The sequence below is a fragment of the Microtus oregoni genome, unplaced genomic scaffold (assembly GCF_018167655.1).
Source record: "Microtus oregoni isolate MIOR12 unplaced genomic scaffold, Mior012 000023F_ref0000262, whole genome shotgun sequence".
NCBI lineage: Eukaryota > Metazoa > Chordata > Mammalia > Rodentia > Cricetidae > Microtus > Microtus oregoni.
The window spans coordinates 3,746,062-3,767,086 of NW_024543082.1; the positions used below are offsets into that span (position 1 = coordinate 3,746,062).

Genomic DNA, 21,025 nt, shown 5'->3' on the forward strand with positions numbered 1-21,025 from the left:
TCACTTAGTGAACTCCTGGAGGGTTCCAGTTGCTTAGAAGGTAAAACTGTCACAGTGTGTGCGTGCGTGCGTGCTTGTGTGTGTGTGTGTGTGTGGTGGGAGGGGTCATTCAAATGGCTGTCACTTCTCTAAGGGTGTGTGTGCTCTCAGCTGGCCCCTGTGATTATGCATGGACTGGTTCACACAAGCTCTTCTACGAGGTGGATTTTCTTTCCATCTCGGAGATTAAGACATATAGGCTAAATGACTTGCCTCAAAGCCTACAACAAAACAAACAATAAAACCAGACTCAGGTTTGACCTATTCCCAAACTTAGATTCTTTTACAGCTGGTTACTTGTTCTCTAGGATTAGAATGAACTCTACAGCATCTTCCGTTTGACGGAAGGTTCTCCAGATGAACGGCAGTGATAACGACAATTATCTCTGCTGCCCTTCACGGTGTAAAACCAGCATAGAATTGTCATCATAAACTTGTTTTAATGTTTTTCCCTCAGAGAGTTCAGAGTAATCTTGACTTTTCTATAATTTGTGTCACGTGATAAACTCTGCCCTTTACTTCAAAGCTCATTATTCTGTAACAGTTCTGAGTACGCCTTCCTCTTTAATTTCCTAAATGATAAATTCTTACCAGTGTGGCATAATCTTGCTTTGTTGAGCTTAAGTTATTATTTTGCATTTACTATTACTCCTTATCATCTAATCCTATTGAGTGTTACAGTTTTAAGATGTGGATTATCAAGGACATTAATATTTAGTAGGCAGAAGTGCAAGAAAATTGAACTAAATCAATTGAATTTATTATCCATTCTTAACCACTTTTCTGGTATAATATTTATGCTTAAATGTGCAGGAGGAGTTCAAATAAAATGGATTTTAAATTGAGCTTCTCTCTATGAAGGCCACAGCTCTTGAAGACACGTCAATGCATCCAGGGCACTAACAAAGAAGGATCCCGTTTTCTAATAAGCGACACTGCTTTGAGACACTGTTTGATTCTCTACTCGGGATGTTCTGGGGACATTTCCCCCCAAAACAAGGCTGTATAAGGAACAAATTCTGACCTTTCAAGGGAAACCACCAAAGCTAGGCTTAGCATTATCCTGGCTTGGCTAGTACTATTCCATCGTATGACGGCTTTTATAGCTTGATTATCAATAACATTTTTGTTTCAATTTTCCCTTTGTTTTGTGTGAGATAGGGTCTTTCTACATAGCCCAGGCTAGCTCTGCAACCCTCCTGCCTCTGCCTCCAGGACTACTGCAATTATAGGAGTGGCCACTACACTTGGCACTCTCTTTACTATTAAAAATGTCTAAGCTTATATAACAAACTTCATCACTATCTCACCAATAACTATTTTATTTTTTTTTATGGAACTCTTGAGCTTGTTTGCTTGCTTTCCCTTCCTTCCTTCCTCCCTCCCTCCCTCCCTCCCTCCCTTCCTTCCTTCCTTCCTCCCTTCCTTCCTTCCTTCCTCCCTTCCTTCCTTCCTTCCTTCCTCCCTTCCTTCCTTCCTTCCGTTCTAAGAAGGCAAATAATACTCCTGCTCCACCTTCCAGCAATCAGCACAAAGGCCTGCAGTAACACCGGCACACAGAAAAGCCACACCAGGCTACTTACACTCCCTTTAAAGTGGTTTGCATCTGGCCAGGCGTAGTTGTACATGCCTGTAGTCCCATCACTTGGGAGATTGAACATTAGGACAGCCAAGAGTTTGAGTCCTGCTTGGGCTACATAGTGAGTTCAAGGTCAGCCTGGCCTACATAGGGAGCCTTTGTCTCAAAAAAAACATTGCTTACATCCTCTCTGGCATATTTTTATACTGATGCAAAGCCCAGTCTAAACTTAGTTTACAGAGGACCATAGGCTCTCTGGAGAAGGAGCATAGGAAAAATTCTGGTTGCACTCCTTGTTTATCTAGCTATACCACAACCTGATGACCTTCCATTACCAAGATGTTCTGTAGGGAAGACTCAGCCAATCACCTTGCTTGCAGGGGGCGGGGTCCCCTGAGGATATTTTTTACTTATAAAGATTGCAGGCATGCTCCACGCCTTCCCTTCTGTTTTCCTGTGCTCCGCTGGAACTTTTGGTTCTGTAAGTCTATTTCCCAATTAAAGCTGTATATATTATTACAATTTTTGTCTGAGTTCATTTAAGCCGTTACAATGTTCTAATAGTTCTACCTGCTCTGCTATCCTTGAGATCACAGACATCAACCCTAGCATCAATCTCACAAAAGCCCAGGAGTGGCTAGCAGACATTTCTACTCAGTCAGGCTCTACTAGGCAACAATGCAGCCTCTCCCTAAATGAACATGTACTGTTTGCACAGCCATACAGAGTTTAGTATTTCAGCACACTGTGGAAACATTTGTCCACTCTTTCTCATGGCTCACTGAGACACTTTAGTGTGCTGTGACACTTAGCCCAGCTTGTCAGATATTTGAGTAAGAAACTGGGAGTGTAATCACCCAACCCAAATATTCTTAACCAAGGAGGAAGAAGACCAAGACTCATCTCTGTTGAAATCCCCCACAGCTCTCTATCATGCCCCTAGTCTGTTGCCTAACACTCATGGCTGCCCAAACCTGTAGAAGGTTCTCAACCTTCTTAATGCTGCGATCCTTCACCACAGTTCCTCATGCTGTGGTGACCCCTATACAATTATTTTGTAGTTACTTCACAACTGTAATTTTGCTACCGTTATGAATTATAATGTTGATATCTAATATACGACCCCTGTGAAGGGTCTTTTGAGCCCCAACGGGGTTTTAACCCACAGTTTGGGAACCACTGCTATAGACACTTAACCACTAAGTACCTGATCATAACCCCAATCTAGGTCTCAGCTCCACCACTATTGATTTGGGGAGTGCCAGTAAACTGTAACAGAGATATAAAAAAACCCCAACAACTCCTTGCTTCTGGGTAACTCTTCTGTAGCAAGTGATTTGCTTTTGCTCTTATGTGCAACACACTGTTTGCTTTTCAATCTCAATCCCGGACAGCATTTATAGGCTAACAATAGTTCCTAAGAAGATACCAAGTATCTAATGGAAACAAGTCATTCATCTTAATGCTATGTTTATATGCACATAAGATGGCTTCTGGAAAATTAAATGGCTGAATTCAATTACTATTAGTTTACAAAGGGCTAGCAATCAGTTGGATTGTTACATTAAAAGACATTTGTGAGCACAGATGGTTAAAATTCATTATTTTTCTGCCATCATTATGTAAAAAGTTTTGCTAGTGGTAATTTTAAAGGAAAATAGCCCCTTTATAGTTTCCACACACTCAGAAGCAGGTGAAGTTCTACACTGAACCACATATAATAAGTAGCTGAGATTTTTATTCGTCTCTTTCCCCAGTGGTGCTGAACTTATTTTGTTTTTAATATAGTTCCATGCCCCATTTTTATTCTTTCTCAGATACCACTCTGGGAGAAGAAGGTCCTAGTAGGAGATAATTGAAAGTATTATTTAAAGCAAGGCAACAATACTTTATCCTCAGTGGAATTTCCTTTTAAATTTTAAGAAGCCCCAGTTGGTAAATTTTGAGTTGCAGTTTATTCTTCAAATATGGCTTCTGCTGGCATTACTGAACAGCCACTTGCACCATGTAAACTATATGGTACAGTCTGTTGTGGTCCCTGTTAAGAGCCAAATTTTAACCTAGAATCCACGTGTTTAAAAGCCTTATTCCACTTTACTATTGCCTTGCAACCTGCCTATTCTCACTCTGTCTTCAATTGGAAGCCTTTGTTTGCATTTTTCACCTGATGCCTAGTTTGTAATAGGTAAAAATCTCACTGCATCAGGGCCTTAAGGCACCACAAGCAGCAAAGATTCTCCTGATACCTCGGGGCAGAAAGACACCTGCACTCTGCATACCTGAGTGTGAAGGAAGTGCCTGCACTATGCCACCACCTGAGGGAATGGTGGCATTTCAGACAGCCCTCCCACCTAGACCCAGAGTCAAAAAGGGGAACAGAAGACAATACATTCAGATCTGGTGTTACCTCGATGGCTAGTTGGAACTGTTCATGCTCCCGCTGCAGCTGCTCTGCCTCCGACAAAGAGCTGGCATTGACCAGGCTGGCATTGAGCATTGACTCGCCATTGCGGATCCATCCCAGAACCTAGGGAGTTTGGAGAAGCACACAGGTGAATGGCCCTCTGCAGTTTCTCCAGAGCTGTTGCCTTCCCTATGAAGGGCTATCTTCTATTCTCTGCTAAAGAGAGGACAGAAAGGATCCGGAATGCTTATGGCCCAGGTCTTCCCAGTGTCTGCTGTCATAAGCCATGTGCTTTATGTACGGGCTTTATTCTCAGCTCCACATGTCACTTCCTCCCTGCATCACCCTGTTGTCCCGGTGTCCCCACCAAATTAACATTGTTTCATCTGACTGCATTTTATGCATGTCTAAAGGTCTTTTAGAGCAGAGAATGATATAATTAAATTCCAATTGTTGGCATCTTTTTCTTTCTGTTTTTATTTATTGAAATAAATACAGTATTATTTTGGTCATATTCTTTCCCTTTCCCTAACTCCCTTTTTCCTTGTTTTTAAAGGGTCCAGTCAAATAATGACTTCTTGAGTTTGTCCTCACCGCTCTGGTTAGAAACAATCTTTCCCTCCCCAGTATGACTGCCACCTTGTATCACTTTAATATGGCTTCCACAGAATGACTTCTCCTTTATTTCAACCTATACTTACCTCCCTCTTAAAAATGTGAACTCCCCAAAGTCTAGAGCAATCTTCTAATCAAATTCTAATCTCACACAGTTCACATAATAGCTGCTGCCTAGCAATGTTTTGAAAGTAATGAAGATTACCCAAGTCACATGTGAGCAGCAGATCCTTACTGCCTCCTCCTTACATAACAAGAGCATATAAGCTTGAGGGAGCCAAAAGCTCCAAGGAAGGAAAGAGAAAGCGAGAAAAATTCACACAACAGATAATTTTCAAAGGGAAAGCAAAGTATAACCAAATTAAATTACCCAGTGGTCTGAATACAACTTTTATGTTTCCTAATAAGTACACAGGGTGTGTGGGGGGGAAACACCTGCAGTGGGGAGTACCAGGAGAGAGGGAGTCAAGAGCCTTCTAGGGCCTAGAAACATTGCAATGATCAGGATAAGCACAAATAATCAATCTAAAGGGAAGATGTAGGCTCTGGAGCTACCTGGTGTGTGGTCACTAGAACACTGCCAAACATCTTTTTTTCTAGGGAAACTTGTTCGGTGAGGAGAAAAAGTTCTGAAATTTTAAAATCGGTGAATAGCATCCATGTGTCATTCCTCGTAAAGGAGAAGACACTGCAACCTATTCCAGGTTTGTTCTTAAGCTCTTTACTTTGCTGAACAACTGGAAAATGCTACGCCTGGTTTCCTGTAACTCTCATAGGTATCTTGCAAAGTTCATTCCCAAGCAGAAACTGAGTGACACCTTTTGTGCATAGACAACATGAGAGATAAATCCTGCTGGAGCTGCGTGATTTGGACGGAATTGTTAACTCATGGCCAATCCCGCAGATTGTGGATGAGATGCCAATCTGTAATTAGCTGCAGGAAATAACCGTTCGGCATGCATGTGTAAAATCCTTGTTGTCCCTGGTAGACTGTGGCTGGCTGGCGAGAGGTGCTAATGACTTTAAAAGCTGCCTGTTAATCTGGGTACATGCATTCACAGACTGCATGGCCAAGTTCTTTGTCTCTTTGGAGAATGAAGCCCATATTGTATACTTTGAACTATGTCCCTCTACTATGTTTCACTGCTTTCTGCTTGCTTTGGAGGCTCATTTGTGGGTGTCATCAAAATACCTTCTGCAAGGGTACCTACCACAAGTCAAGGTTAGTCTAATCCTCAGGAACCTTTGATAGAATATTTTCCTCGAGTTCTAGCCACGTCAGTTGTAACTATGGTGGTGGGAGCACTTAGTTACCAGCATTCCACTGAGTATCTTAAGTAAACTGTAACATACTCTTGCTCACCTGTAATGCCAAAATGCTCTTTATAAAGGCATTCTAGAACTTTAGAGTCCTAAAGATTTGACTTTGGGAAAATGCACAGAAGTTTATAGTCACGACTTTAATCCCGCTGACACCAAGCGCTGAGTCAGTTCTGGAAGCGGAGCTGGCACAATGAACAGAAGCAGCAACTTCTATTTTTTTCCTGAGGTCAGAAAGCCTGACTATGTGCCTTCCTTAGCAAAGTCACTTAACTTCCCTGAACCCCAGTGGTCTAGTCTGTGTCTAGAAAACCCTCTCTTTCCTTTTGGCAGCCCAGAGCTGATGCAACATACCAGGAAATGTTAAGCCTGATGACATTTGACTGTGTTGTGCTAGTTTTGATTTGCAGTTTGAAGCAAATATGGATAGTGCTACGATTCTTCAGTTATAATTCTCCCAAAAAGAAAGAAGGGTCATCTAACTCTATTCAGTTATTTAAATGAACTTGTTGGCATCATTTTGATGTCAGATCAATTTCTTGGGTTAGTATCATTATTCTTTGTACTCAGATCACTGTTGTTTTGATTTTTGCCCTTTTGAGACAGGGTTTCTCTGTTGTAGCTGTGGCTGTCCTGGAACTCACTTTGTAGACCAGGCTGGCCTTGAGCTCACAGAGCTCCACCTGCCTCTACGTCCCCGAGTGCTGGGATTAAAGGTGTGCGCCACCACACCTGGCTCAGATCACTGTTGATACAGCTTTTTATTATGAGGCTCTTCCTATCCTCCTGGCTTGTTAAATTTGTTAGTTATTATCCCTTGAGCATCCAAGTGTGCACTAGGTGGTAGCAGAAATATTGTAACTAAAATGAGAAAATATTGGTTCTATTAGTGTCCAGCGGTGATTTTGGAGACATCATTTAATCAAAGGTCAGTGTTCTCACCTGTAAAATGTGTACGTTTTCCTTCACTGAACAAAAAGGCTACGCTAAAAATAAAACCCATAAGGTAAAAGCATTTTTTTTCAAACCATAACAGTAAGATTTCACACTGATCAGCTGCAGTAACAATGTACTTACTGGGCTAGTGTTTGGGTGTAAAGTGTCTTCCACAGGCTTGTGATTGTGAACACTTAGTTCCAAGATGGTTCCCGCCACAGCGTTCGGGAGGAGTGGCACACGGAGTGGGTAGCCCTCAAGGCTTTAAACAGTGACCCACTTTTAAGTTTCCTGAGTGCCGATGCTTCTGACAGCATGCCTTTTCTGCCTGCTGCCACGTCCTCCCCACCATGACAGACTGCATCTTCCTAGAACTGTAGACCAGGAGAAACCCTTCCTCTTGCAAGTAGCTCTTGCCAGGATATTTTATCATGGCAAGGAGAAAGTATCTGAGACTTTAATGGCCATAGATATCTTTATCTATTTCCTGCTCTAACACTTACTACTTCTTTAAAACCCAAAGATCATCCCTGCAACTATAGGGTTTCAAAAAGAAACGGAGTGTGTAGACACCAGAGACTGGGAAGAAAACTTCTGTTTGGGAACGGAAGGGCTAGGCCAAGAATTCAGCATAGTCTTTCTTTGCTTTGTGAGAGAGCTAAAAATACAGGCCTATTATTTCCCCAGGCCAAAGGGGGCTCAGATAAGTCAAAACCAGGAGAAGCCAACGGCAATCTGCAAGTGAGGATGCCCTGAGCTGGGCAGCCAAGACTGGTTCTCTTGCAGGTTGGCGAAATGGCCAACAGACGACCATTCTCCAGCTCGTACCTACCAGAAAGCTATTCTCAAGGCAACCGACTGGATTGTTGCCGTAGATGACCTCTCTTGAGGTACAGTTAGTTCTGCAACTCCAACCACAAAATAAATTCTTGACTCCTTAGATGTCTACCTTCAGAATTCCTTAGTTCTGAAAGTTCATGAGGTTGTATGTGTTCATCGTTTATGGTTTTATAGGCTGTGTCCATATTCCTTATGTCTTCTTAATTATCTCCGTTTGGAAACAATGTCCTTTTGTTCCTCTCACTTGGCGCTGCCCCAGCTCCTTACCAACCCTGATACACAGTCATCAAAACTGAACACGGTATTCATCACAGAAGTATAAGGGCAAGCTAATATCTTTTTCTTTGTTTTGAGTGTCTACCCTGATCATAAGCAAATTCTGGCCAGATTTTGGCCCAGAGGAGCAAACCAATATTCTACAAAAGCATTTTAGCTCGTTTCATGTTAAATACAGTGCTGTGCAGGAATACATATGGAAATGCATTCTATTTCAAACCATTAGGTCATCTACCTCCCCAAACATCACGAATGTATCTGATGCCTGTGAGGTCATCTTTACCACAAGTAGTAATTTTGCTGGAAGAGACAGGAGAATTCCATGGGGTCTGGAGAGTGATCTGAGGGGCATGTGGGTGGCCTGGGAACATGGCTCATGTGCTGTAATCAGCGCAGCTGTGTCCCTGGAAGGTCTGCCTTTCTTCAGGAGTGCATACTGCCTTATCATAGATACATGTACTCACTAAGGAAGAAATCGGTGGCGTTATCAACTGCATCTGTGTGGATTAATTGAAGATAAATTTCAGTCCAATGTCTATGAATTCTCCATTATTCAAAGCTTCACCTTAGTATAATTTCCAGGTAACTACACCGAAGATTATGATGGCCACATACAGTCAAATCTAAATCTAACCTTTAATCTATGAGCTCCGACAACAGAGCTATATCATAATACACTATTGTTCCCTCCTATTCTCGGCCTCATAAATTAATATCTCTCTTTTTTCTCTCTCTCTTTCTCTCTCTCTCTCTCCTCTCTTCTCTCCTTTCTTCTCCCCTCCTATTCTCTCCCCTCTCCTCCCCTCCCCTCCCCTCCAGCCTGCATTGGAACTTAGCTTCACTGATCAATACTGACATCTAAATTAGCTCCCTTTTCCAAGTGTCAACAGCTTAGAAATCAGTATTTCCTGCTCCACCAATTTCCATCAGACACAAATGCTCCCTCTGAAACTGGACCAGATGGATCCTTGAGGAAAGAGCTTGTACTGACAGGGAAACAAACCTGATGAGCGGTCCCTTAACCAAGCTGCAGTGCCCTGGTGCTGTCAAGGACTGCCGTCCATAGGGAAGGCCTCTCTGGGTTTCTCGAGAGTCAAATGGATGTTCATTCTTTTTTGTTTCTTTGTCTGTTTTTGTTTTTGAGGAGGGTTTCTCTGTGTAGCCCTGGCTGTCCTGGAACTGTCTCTGTAGACTAGACTGGTCTTGAACTCAGAGAGATCCACCTGCCTCTGTCTCTCAAGAGCATTCATCATGCAGATTTGAACTAGGATTGCCCTATGGGTCATCCATGTCATACGTCTGAGAGATACCTGCATCTGCCCTTTCATTCATGAGATTATGAATGGGAATGTATACAGATATCAGTCCATTGATCCTGGAACAATACATAAAACCAAAACCAAAACTTTCGGGTTTTCTTCAAAGTCCAACAGGAATGCTTGGCTCTTCACTTGGTTTGAAAGTTCCTTCCTGTCAGCCGCTGCTCATGAAATGACCAGACATGGGCTCATGGGTAGACTCTGACATGCTGCAGCCCTGCTGACCTCAAGCAGAGCCATCTCTGTGAAACCTAGGCTACCCCTGAGTCCAGGCTACCCCCACCCATCTTAGACATGGTGAAGTCACCGAAGCCCGACTGGGCTCTCCTGCTGGCTCCTACAACTTCTGCATGTGCAGGGTGGTGGTGGGGCTCTGTGGAGGAAAACCTTGGATTTTGGAGGTGTGAGTTCTAGCTAACCTCTCCAAAGGCCCGGGCTGTGCTTTCATCCTCCAGTACCACAGGTTTCTCACTTACAGACAATACTTTCCCGCAAGGGCTCATTCTCAAAAAGCTGGATCTTTCTTTTTCTTCCATATGAAAATCATGCGCCTACCATGACTGTTGAGAGTGTTAAAATGTATATGCATGTTACTGTTCTCCATATGAATAACAGGTGGGGCCCTGGTGTGACTAGGGTGAGAAAGTCTGGATGGCTCAGTGACAAGACAGGGGTGTGACTCCTGGGTCCTCAGTGCACACATGTGTAGGCACCTGCTGAGTGCTGACTGGAAGAGAGAGGGAGTGGAGATCATTTCCCCCAACACAACAATCTTATAACAGGTGTGGCACAAGCATCAGCCAGGGCCATCCTAAATGTAAGCAACTGAGCGATAGTTAAATGAGACGACATGCTTATGCCAACTTAGCTGATTTCAATCTAAGCTCCAGTCATCACTGCATAGAAGAAAAAAAATGTTTTAAGTGTAGAAGACGCTTCTCCATCTAGAATAATTCTGGAGGAGGAGCTTGGCCCCAAGAAGCAGGACAGTGAGTCCCTTAGGAGAGGGCGGAGCAGACAGTAGCAGTCACTGAAGTAAGATGGCGTCTGCTCTGCAGAAAGGCATTCCTAGACTTTGGGAGTGTGGTGGTATGCTCTTTCCTTGTTGTGACCATTGTCTGGGGGACCCTCTAGGCTTTTGTGCCTCATCTGAGGAACAGAAATAGTGTCTGCCTCAGAGAGAAGCTGGGAAGATTGCTGGACACAGAAAGGGCCCAGATATAACTCCTAATGTTTTCACTCCTTCAACCTCACTTTGTTCAGGAGAAGCCTCCAGCCACCGTTTACAATAACTGCTACTTAGTCTGCTTACGATAGCAACATTTACAACTGGGTCACTGTGTTTATACATCTCTGGAAGTCTTAGCAACATCCTCGGGTAAAATGCTCAGTATGAAACCTTGTGCAGATAAAAGTCCTCTGCCCTTAACATTAATTTTTTAATGGCAAGAAAATATTCTTGTATGATATATATGTATGTATTCACATGTGTGCATGTGTGATTGTGGCTGTGAGGGTGTGTGTGTGTGTGTGTATATGTAAACATATGTGTGAGCCTGATGTCTGGTATCTTTCTCAGTTTCTCTCCACTTTCCATGTGGATGCCGGGAGCTGAGCATGGGTTCTCCTCAAGAGCAACAAGTGCTCTTAACTACTGAACCATCTCTCCAGCCCCTACACTGCTTCTCTTACTGTGCTGGGAACTCACTGGCTCAGCTGGACTGGTGAGCCAGTGAGTTCTAAGGATTTGCCCATCCCTACTGCCCCTGCCCCATCCTTGCTCTGTGGATGCACAATGTTCCAGCTGCCTCGTTTGTGGGGTCTGGGGATCCAAACTCAGTTGCCTATGTTTGTGTAACAATCACTTTACCCAATATTTCCAGTTCCTAAAAGTGTTATTTTAAGAACACCTTGGAAACAATGATAAATGCTACTACTTGGTCATTACTCATCAACTCTCTGTCAGGAGCTGGGCCAGGTCCAGAGGTGCCCCAAGCAGATCAACCTGGCTCAACAGTGGAGTATGTTCATTGAGAAAGAATTTTTATTTCTCACTGAATATGTGACAGAATCGAGCATGGGAAAGGAGAGAATAATTCAGTAAAGAACACCAATAATCCTCTGTAGTGTTCCTAGATTATAGGATGGGACAAGAACAATGCATTTAAAGTTTGAGCTATTGTCCCACTGGGCCTTTGGTGACAACAGTCAAGCCTACAGAAATTAATCCAACAAGTTCACACCCCAGCTTCTTTTTGAAGGCATACCTGTGGTTCTGTGCGCCTCCTTTCAGGAGGGCAGGTGCCAGGCTGACTCACCTGTTTGACCTCGGCCTGAAGGTGCCGCAGTTGGAGACACTGTTCAAGCCGCTTGTGAGTCTGCTCCGCATTGAGCTCCAGTTCATGCTGCTTCTCGTGGAGAAACTCCAGCAACTCCTGTACCTGAGCTGCCAGGTCAATGTCCTTTTCACAGATTAACTCAATTCCTGGTTTTCAAAAAAAAATTGCAAGCATTTAAAAACCAGGCTGCATGGTGATGACAACATTGACTTAATTATGTAAGAAAAACGGACTTTGGGAGCGGCCATTACTGGCTCTCTCCCAACCTCTACAGAGCTCTTGGTGCAGCTGGACAGATCCTGCAATTAGTCCTTGCTTAGGATGCTAGGAACATGCTGGCTCTTTAGAATGAATGAATCCTTTGTTCAGGAAGAGATTTTCAATAACGACAAGACCAGTTCCTTTTCATAAACAGGAGAGAGGGCGCTGCAACTCTGGAAGCCCATCCTAGGCAAGACAGTGCCTGGTGGCACCTGTGTGGAAACTTATCAATACCCAGACCCTTAAGCAAACTTCTGAACCATCTCGGAAATGATAAAGCCCAAACAAAAGGACCCTGTCTCAGGAACTCCTGCCAAGGGCATATTCTATTTTAACTGCTTAGCTATCATTTATGGTTAGATGAAAGTAACCACTTAGATCTCCTAAGAAATCAATGCTACCTTCCAAATAGACACAATAAATATTCCCAACAATAACACAGGGACACTGAACATTATTCATTCAGAAAATCTGCCAACTTTACGTTTTGCCCACACATGGAGCTTGCTCACTGTTCTACTGACTCAAAGCAGTTCCAAGGCCAGTCACTTGCTGATTTGTGTTTCCAGGGTTTATGAACATAGCACCCAACCCAGACAAACAGCCAGCTTGTAATGGGCATGACAATCAGTACCCGCCAGCCAAAGGCACAGCTCCGTCCTGGTCACCTTCCCACCTTGCCCTTTCTGTATTCCTCTCCTGACACTTTAGCACAGACTTGCTTGCTTTCTTCTCTGTTCATGCAATGTTCTGTTTACCTATCACCGGCAGGGTCCAAGACAGCCTGCCTCTAATGGATTTTGGCTTCAGTAGGGTTACTGATAAAGCCATTTCTTTCCCTTACTGGTGGATAGAATTTTAGTGGCTTTTGTTTTGTTTCGTCTTTTGTTTTTAGCTTGCAAAATCCAGAGAGAATGTGTACTCGCTCTAGACCCAGTCCTGAGTTAGAATCCTGATCTTGAGCACGTCACCGTAAGTCTCAGAAGCTGGGATTTTCCACAGCTACCCACCTCCTACACACACTGCACAACTAGATGAGACGATGCACATTAGATGTCTGTCACCTACACATGTGGCTATGGTGTACATGTCACACACACACCGCCAATGGAGAACAATGTTTACACAAGTATAGACCTGACCCCTTGTTCCATGGGTTTGTTAGTTCCATCTCTAACCTCGGACTTACAACTTCCAGTCTTACACGCACGCGTCTTGGTTCCTGTCCAGGATGCAAACTGTGACCCATGCTGCTCATAATTGGTTGTCTACTTATAGGAGGGGTCGGCCTGGCCTGGTTCTTAGCCCCGGGGTAATTCTAACTCAGGACTGCCCATCAGTTCTGATCCTTGACTCTACCTTAGAGTCAGGTTTCTCATCTTGTAGTCTCTGACCCAAAGCAGTTGAGGTCTTGATGTTTACTTACATCATGTGTGAGATACAGCAGACTAGGGACCCAACCAATAATGGGGTTCATATTAAAATCCCAGCAGCTAAGCTCCCAAAGGAGCACACCAAACTCAACATATGGCCGCCTACAACATCAATCATCTCTGGGAGATGCCTCCATTACCCTGGCATACCATCAGAAACCCATCCCTGCCACCCACATGCCTGCATCTGCATCTGGGAAGCACAAGGCGCGTCTGCCCACATGGGGGAAAATTCGTTTCTGGAGGCAAAAATAGTGTTTTATATAAGGACAATATGGGAGAGTGGGAAAAAATATTTTCTGGTGTTACATGATAATAATTTCAGTATCTCTTCATGTTTATTTTTTTTCTGTGAGTTTCATAATTCCAAGTCCCTGCTCCTGAAATATCTGTGGGAGACGGAAAAGAATGGCTTGTTCTTTTGGCAGCCAACCCCCTCTGGTTGCTATTTTCAGTTACCAGGGGTGTGCGGCAGGTAGAACATCTCTTGGGATGAAATAGAAAGAAGAATCAGAGCGATTTCTACTCCTCGTGCCTCGGCGGGGGAGCAGGGATGACCTCCGAACCTATGCTGACTTTCTGCAAATGCAATTTCAGCTCCATCTCTGCTTCGCTGAAGTTACAGTCTGGCTCTGTTCCAGCTCATCTTCCTCTGTCGCATCTCTAGTCTTCAATATACTGGGCTCCCTCTTTCTTTGGGAGGCAGGGGGGTGAACCCTGTCTCTCTCATCACATGTGAATGGCTGCTCAAAGTTAGAAACCCAGCAGGGATGCTTGCTCAGCATGTCACTGAGAACCAGTACCCCAAGACCCAAGCTGTGCAATTCTGCTTGTGTGTTGCGGTCTTCTGTGATGAAGGCAGCGAATGCAGGGGTAAGGGAGTGTTGACTGCACCTCCTCGGTTACAGGTAGCACAAAGAGAGGAACCATAAGGGCTTATCCTCGCCACGTGCACAGGAGCCCATTCCACACTCTTCCTTCCCCTGCTCTCGCTGGTGTGAGTTCAGCTAAAGCCAGCTGGGGACGGGAAAGTATCCAGATGTTCCCTGGGTAGACTTTGTCCTTGTCAACACTGCCCTCAATTTGATGTCAGACCTAGCTGTCCTGCTTAGGGGCTCAGTGATAATGCAGAAAGACAAGAGTTATTTATTCATTTTGGTCATCACGGAGTGGATATATTTGTCTTTCATTTTATTTTTCTTTTTAAGATTTCTTTTCAATGTCCCCCTACAGGGACCCGGACTGATCGCCCCTCAAAGGTGACTTCTTAGACCGTGCTCATCCCGTGACTGGAATGTAGGCTCTCTGATGTCAGGGCCAAGTTTGTTCCGTTCATCACTGCCTCTTCTGACTGTGTGCTCGGCTCATATTACTCATGCCCAGCTCTGGCCAGTGAGCGAGCAGGCCTCTTTAGGGATGAAGTGGGTTTGTGTAGCCTGTGGAGAGCTCTGAGTAGCGTCAGACTTAGGTTTGAAGCTACGCTCTGAAACTTACTAATGGTAACAGTCTGGGCTCTGTACCCTGTCCCAAGCCTTGGTTTCCTCATCTGTGCAATGGGAATCATAACTACAGACTGCAACAAGGACGAGGTACAGTATATATGGTGTCTGGCACTTCTGTCAGCTCCAAATACTCGTTTTCCACCGTGACCTTTTTACTTGAGGGACATTAATGAGAATATAGTGCTGATTCCTGAGGAAACTGCTAAATAGTTCACACATACAAAATCTAATGATGGGCATTCATGTACGATGAATGTATGCTCAATGTATATTGCCATACACTATGGTGTTTTGAATGTTACTAGATTAATGTTTTCACCATGGTTCACACTGGGTTTACCTGGAGAACCTTTGAAAACCACCATGTCCTGTGAATACCACAGGCCTAGAATCTCTGGCTGGCTGGAACTTGGCCATTAGATATTCATAAAGGCCCCGAGGAAAGGCTAACGACAATCAGGGTTCATAAGCACTAGACAGGATGACAGCAGCCACAGCCCAAGAAGCAGATATTTCATTCCATACCCAGTTTAGAGCACTCTGCGTTCATGCTCCAGGTCACGGCTAATCAAGCGGCTCTCTGTAGGTCATGGTACTATCTTACTATTGTTTTTGTGGAGCTGGAATTGGACCCAGGACTGTGCACAGGAGGCAAGTGTTCTGCCACTGAGTGACAATCCCGGCCTCCACCATCACTTTAATTTTCTCAAGAAAAGAGACAACTCGGTTAGGGCCCAGAGTTGGGCATCCCTGGCTATACCACCAGACCCAGAAGGCTCTCAGCTGTTTCTGTTCTTACAGACAGTGTTTGCCTCAGCTAGAAGACATCTTCCCTCCACCCCAGCCACTCATCTTTCTGGGCCATTTTTTAATCATATTTTTTAGATCAGTGTTGTCAACCTCAGCACAGAAGCTTAAGGACAGTCTAAGCCCACTGCAGACCAACCGAGGATGACTCCCAGGTGGTGAAGCCCAGACACCGGTATTTTAAAGTGTTCCCCAGGTGACTCTCAATGTGTGGATCTGTTTTGCACCACTGGCTTCCGTTAAGATTCTTTTCCTTTCTTCTCAGCACCAATAGTTCCCATCCCTGCTAAACCTAGAGTAGCTTTTCATTCTGAAAAAGAACAGGCTTTGCACTTCCTTTCCATTTATGGCACAGAGAAAATGACTTGTGGTCTATTATTTTTGCCTTCATTTGTCCCACCCACACCAATGTTCATTCTTGTTTAATTTAGCAAATGTCATCATTGAGCATTCGCTATGAATAAGACATAACCACTGTGCTAGAGGCTGCTGTGTGGAAAGACCTCACTCACGTGGCTCAAGTAGCTACTGGAAACCAAGCAATCCCAATAGGATGCTCCGTGGGCTAGAATGTAAGCATGCCACTGGATACCTCGTGCCTAGCTGGACCACTTCCATGCTCTTGTGTGATCTCACTGCATCCTCACCAAGACCGCATGTTGTATATCGCCTTTCCTTAGAGAAAGGCGAAGCTTTGGGGAGATAGGATGACAAGTTCCAGGACACACAGGTGGGAAGAATGACTGGCATTCACCCCCGTACTTAGCCTGCATGCTGCAGGAGGCTCTCCACAAGCACACTTTAAGTCTGTATTTCCATTAAATCCTGGTGGTGCAGACATGTAATCCCTGAGATTTAGGAGGTAGAGACAAGAGAATAGCAGGTGTAAGATCTGCCTGAGCTACAGAGTGAGCCAAAGGACAGCCGGTGCAACTTAGTAAAAACTGGTCCCCAAATAAAACGTTAAAACTAAAAGAGACAGAGGTGGAATGTGTCCCTAGCAAGTGTGAGGTCATAGGTTCAAGTCTCACTGCCACCAACAGAATGTTCAACTGCTCAGATGATATTTCCAGTAGGAGCAGCCAACTCAAGGCATTACTGACACAGACGCCAAGAATATTTTTGTGCATGTACATATGCTTAAGTGTTTATATACAGTAATGTAGTATATACCTGTACCGTGTGTGTGTGCTTGGAGGCTGTACATTAACACTGATTGTCTTCCTCTATCATTTTCCCTACTATCTTTTGAAAAGTCTCTCTTCATTGAACCTGGGGCTCACTGATGACCTCGACTGGCTAAAAAGTGAACTATGGGGACCCGCCTGCTTCTCTGCCTCGCCTGCTCCTTTCAGGGTTAGGATCACAAAAGTGTGCCACTGTGCCGTGGGATCCAAACTCAGGTCCTTGTGCTTCAACCACTGAGCCATCTCTTTAACCATCCACAAGAAATTTTCCAGACTTAAAAACGTGACGTGGAAGGGGAGCTTGATACTTTCAACCATAAAAGCAACAAGTCTGTAAGTCATGACGTTCTTGTCTTAGGACTAAGGTCAAATGTCACAGTTGGCTGGATACAGGACCTGGGTAGAAATCAGCATGACAGGAGGCTGAACCACGGCAAACGGGAACTGGAAGGGATTTGTAAACCAAGTCCATATGCTAGACTAAACAGAGAGACTGAGGTCTAACGAAGAAGGAACAGAATGTTCAGTCAGGCTACTCTCCGGCAGCAGAACTGGACTTGGAATTCAGAGATTATGTTTTCCTAACAGCAAAATCTACCACCACCCAACCTGAGGGTCAAGCAGACAGAGCTGCAGTGAGGAAAGAGTGGGAGCTGACTGGGATAGTTTTCCTGTTTCCCCAACTCCTAAGGGGATGCTGACTCATACCAAGGCTTTTGTGTTGGGTAGTACTGTGGGTATACTGGAGGCTTCTGGGAAACCTGACTCAATGCTATGAACACCACACCTGAAAATAAGCATATGCAAATTCTTTTTTTTTTCTTAGAGCAGGCTGGCCTCGAACTCACAGAGATCCCCCTACCTCTGCCTCCTGAGTGCTGGGATTAAAGGCATGCGCCACCACTGCCCGGCCACATGCAAATTCTTCAGTTCCATGAACTACTAAAAATAACCAGGTATAAGCCTTCATTAATGGAGAAAAGTCTTCATTTTGACCATTGTCCTTATTTTCTGGTACAATTGTTTATTTTTACCTTTACTCAAAATTCATTCTCAGACCTTTATCTCTGAAATCCTGCATTCCTTAGTGGAGTCTGGCTCTGCATCCACCACTCCCCCCACACCCTCCCCCCAGGTCCAGAGTGACTCTGACCTATTGTGCTCAGAGTGGCCCAGATGCTTCTCTGCAGGGAGGGGCAAAGACAGACAGTGAGCCTTCCTAAAACCCAAAAATCCATTTCCCTTTCTGTCTCACAGGCTCTGCCAGACTGAACAGCTAGTTATGGTAGGCGGAGGCGAACAGGCAGTCTCAGTGGAGAGGTCTGAGGAGGCCAACCACACTTCAGCAAAGCTCTGATCTAGAACAGGATATTGTGGGGGTGGGCAGCCCATCTGCCTGGGGGTACTGTCACCCACTCAGCCCTCCTGCTTCAGATGGATGCCAAGCACAGCCAACCTCCAGTCACAAGCAGTCCTCAGAGGCTGCCAGCTCCCAGCAGTCTTTCGGGTACCATGGGTATTTGGATCTGGGGATAGAAGTTGGCTTGCTGAAAGTCACATCAGTACACGTGTCCATTTGAGGAACCACGCAGAAAGATGAAGGACAAGCGTCTGGGCTGCTCTGCCCAGCCTGTCTTCTAGTTACCGTGTATCTCTGGACTTCCATCCCAGCTACATGGCCAGCTGTAGAGAGCCATAAAGGGAGCTGCAGGGGTAAACCAACCACTGAGCACAGATAAGATGCTCAACCACGAAAAAGGAACCACCAACAGGATGCTCAACCACGGAAAAGGGACCACCAACCACTGTGCCATCCTCTCCCTGCATCTCAAATGTCCACAGACATCCGATCTACCCAGAGATTCTGTTAGCACGGAGACTCAGACTTGCATTCACAAACATCTCTCTGAAGGTGGGCCCGAGCACTGCCGTTCTGAGAAGTCCCCAGGCAGACTGCGAGTGGACAGCCCTTCTTTGTGGGCTGTACACTTAGAGTGAGCTGTGTCTCACAGACAACTGCATCCTGTTTATGACACAGAAGGAAATTCATGGGATGATTTTGGTGTAAACAGAACTCAGTGGGCTCTCCCTGCTCTCGTCCAAGGTGATGTTCATTGGAACGGCATACAATGCTTGCTTTTCAGACTGTTAAAGTAAATACAATATTGTAAAGTTCGGTTGGACTTTCAGGTGCTTTCTGTCTGTCTCACGGTAATGTTCTCCACCAGAGGCGTGTAGCCCAACTGTGTTTTAAAGACGTGACAGCCTCAGTCCAACTGCTTCGGCCTGGATAGCAGGGAACATGACAACTGGTCATGTGGGGATGGAGAGGTGGCAGAAGCCCGGCACTGCACGGCTCGGAGAAAAGACGGGTGCTTTCCTTTGCTCTGCACTCCCTATCTCCCCAAAATGCTTTGCCTCGCTCTAGTTCCAGAAAATGGAATCACATGTTTATTGCATATGTTTTGAATAACGTTTCTTGAACAGAAAAAGCCCTAAATAATGTCATGATTTCCTAAGAAGTGATGAAATTACACGATCTTCCATAAACTTTTATCAGCACTACTTAAACTCATCTACAGATCAGTCATTAAAAACAACAGAACTCAAGGATTCTGGGAAGTATCAGCCAGAGATCAGGGGACCGCCTACGAGGTAGCAGAAGGAGCCAGAACTGAGGCATCAGTGGCAGAGTGGCATAGGAGCTTGCTACCACCCTCCATAGCATAGGAGCTCACTACCACCCCCCATGGCACAGGAGCTCACTACCCACCACAGCAAATAACTCTACAGGTCTCAAACTGCTCTTGGTTTGTTTCTTAACTACCACTTTTAAAACCTTGCACCAATTCCCACCACTGATTCTTCCACTCCCTCCTGAGAACCCAGAGACTTTGGCTCTAGTCTCACCTTTCCCACAGCCTAACCTGGATGGCCCTGCATAAGTTACTTCAGCTCTTACGACTCTGTTTCCTCTTTAAAACAGAGGCAAATTTTATACTCTTTGTCTCTGTAGGTATAAATCTGGAAGACCTTTGCTTCCATCCTCACTTCTGCCAAGGGAACGAGAAGCCACTCACCTGAGGCCTGCACCTCCATGATATACTGGTGCAGGTCCTGGCCCTGCTGGATGACCTCAAAGGTCATGTTGTTCATGGCCAGCTTCCTCTCCGTGTGGCGCTGTAGCCTCTGCTCTGCCAGGGTCAGATCCTCCGTGTTGAAGTCATTCATCTGCCGGAGCAAGTCCTCATTCCAGGCATCCAGCTCTGCTGTCACCTGGGAGAAGCAGCATCATCAGATAGTGCTTGCTGGGCCCACAAGAGGCTGCTAGGTCGCAGCTCTTGGCTGAAAGCCTTACCAACTAACCCACCCCTGGCTTTCCACTTCCCAAAGGTTTCCCCAGGGCTCAATGTCTATAGCAACAGCAAATGAATGGCTGTGAGCATCTGCACACTGAATAACGGTTTATAAAGTTTTGGCATATTCATCTCATCATGACCCTCACAATGGCCCAGCCAGGCTGGCGGCATGGCAGTCTCCGGGTCTTGCTTCACTCAGAGAGATGGAGTAGCGTGGCTGAAGTTCGCCTTGATAGGGACACAGTCATCCAGTTCTCCCATCTGCAAAGACTTTACCCATCGTCTCACAACTGTTATTATAAAATATTTCATAGATGAAGAAACCTTCAGAGCTAAGTAGTTAGTGTACTCCAGAAGCCAAAATTGGGGCCTAGAGAAGCCTGGGGAATGGCTCAGGGTCTCAGTTAAGGGTCTGGTGAATATCAAAGCCCGGGTTTCCCTTCTGGTTACTGTGTTCCATTGTGCTAGATTCTCTCTCTTCATTACAAAGGCTGAGAGCTGAAAAGTGTGACCAAACCAAGAGTATATACATAACATTCCATTCGCAACCTGTGCGTCACAACCCTTTGGGAGGATTGAGTGACTCTTTCACAGGGGTCACCTAAGACCATTAGAAAACACGGATATTTACATTATGATTCATACCAGTAGCAAAATTAGAGTCATGAAGTAGCAACGAGAATACTTTTATGGCTCGGGATCAGCACATAAGGAACTGTATTAAAGGGTTACAGCTTTAGGAAGGCTGAGAACCACTGCTCTAGAAAAACCCAGCAGATTATAATCTACTGAAAGCAGTAATGATGCTA

The 21,025-nt window shown here is 44.9% G+C and overlaps 1 protein-coding gene across 13 annotated transcripts in view; it reads right to left on the minus strand.

The window, feature by feature from the left end:
- The window catches only part of LOC121461681 (kalirin), a 463,010-nt gene that overhangs the window by 115,885 nt on the left and 326,100 nt on the right, over window positions 1-21,025 (minus strand). For all 13 annotated transcript variants that reach the window (XM_041672803.1, XM_041672804.1, XM_041672802.1 and 10 more), the window contains exons 14-16: window positions 19,938-20,133; window positions 11,647-11,813; window positions 4,026-4,145 (exon numbers count right to left, since the gene is read on the minus strand). In XM_041672803.1, the coding sequence (XP_041528737.1) occupies window positions 4,026-4,145; window positions 11,647-11,813; window positions 19,938-20,133 (483 nt within the window). The remainder of the gene's footprint in view (window positions 1-4,025; window positions 4,146-11,646; window positions 11,814-19,937; window positions 20,134-21,025) is intronic.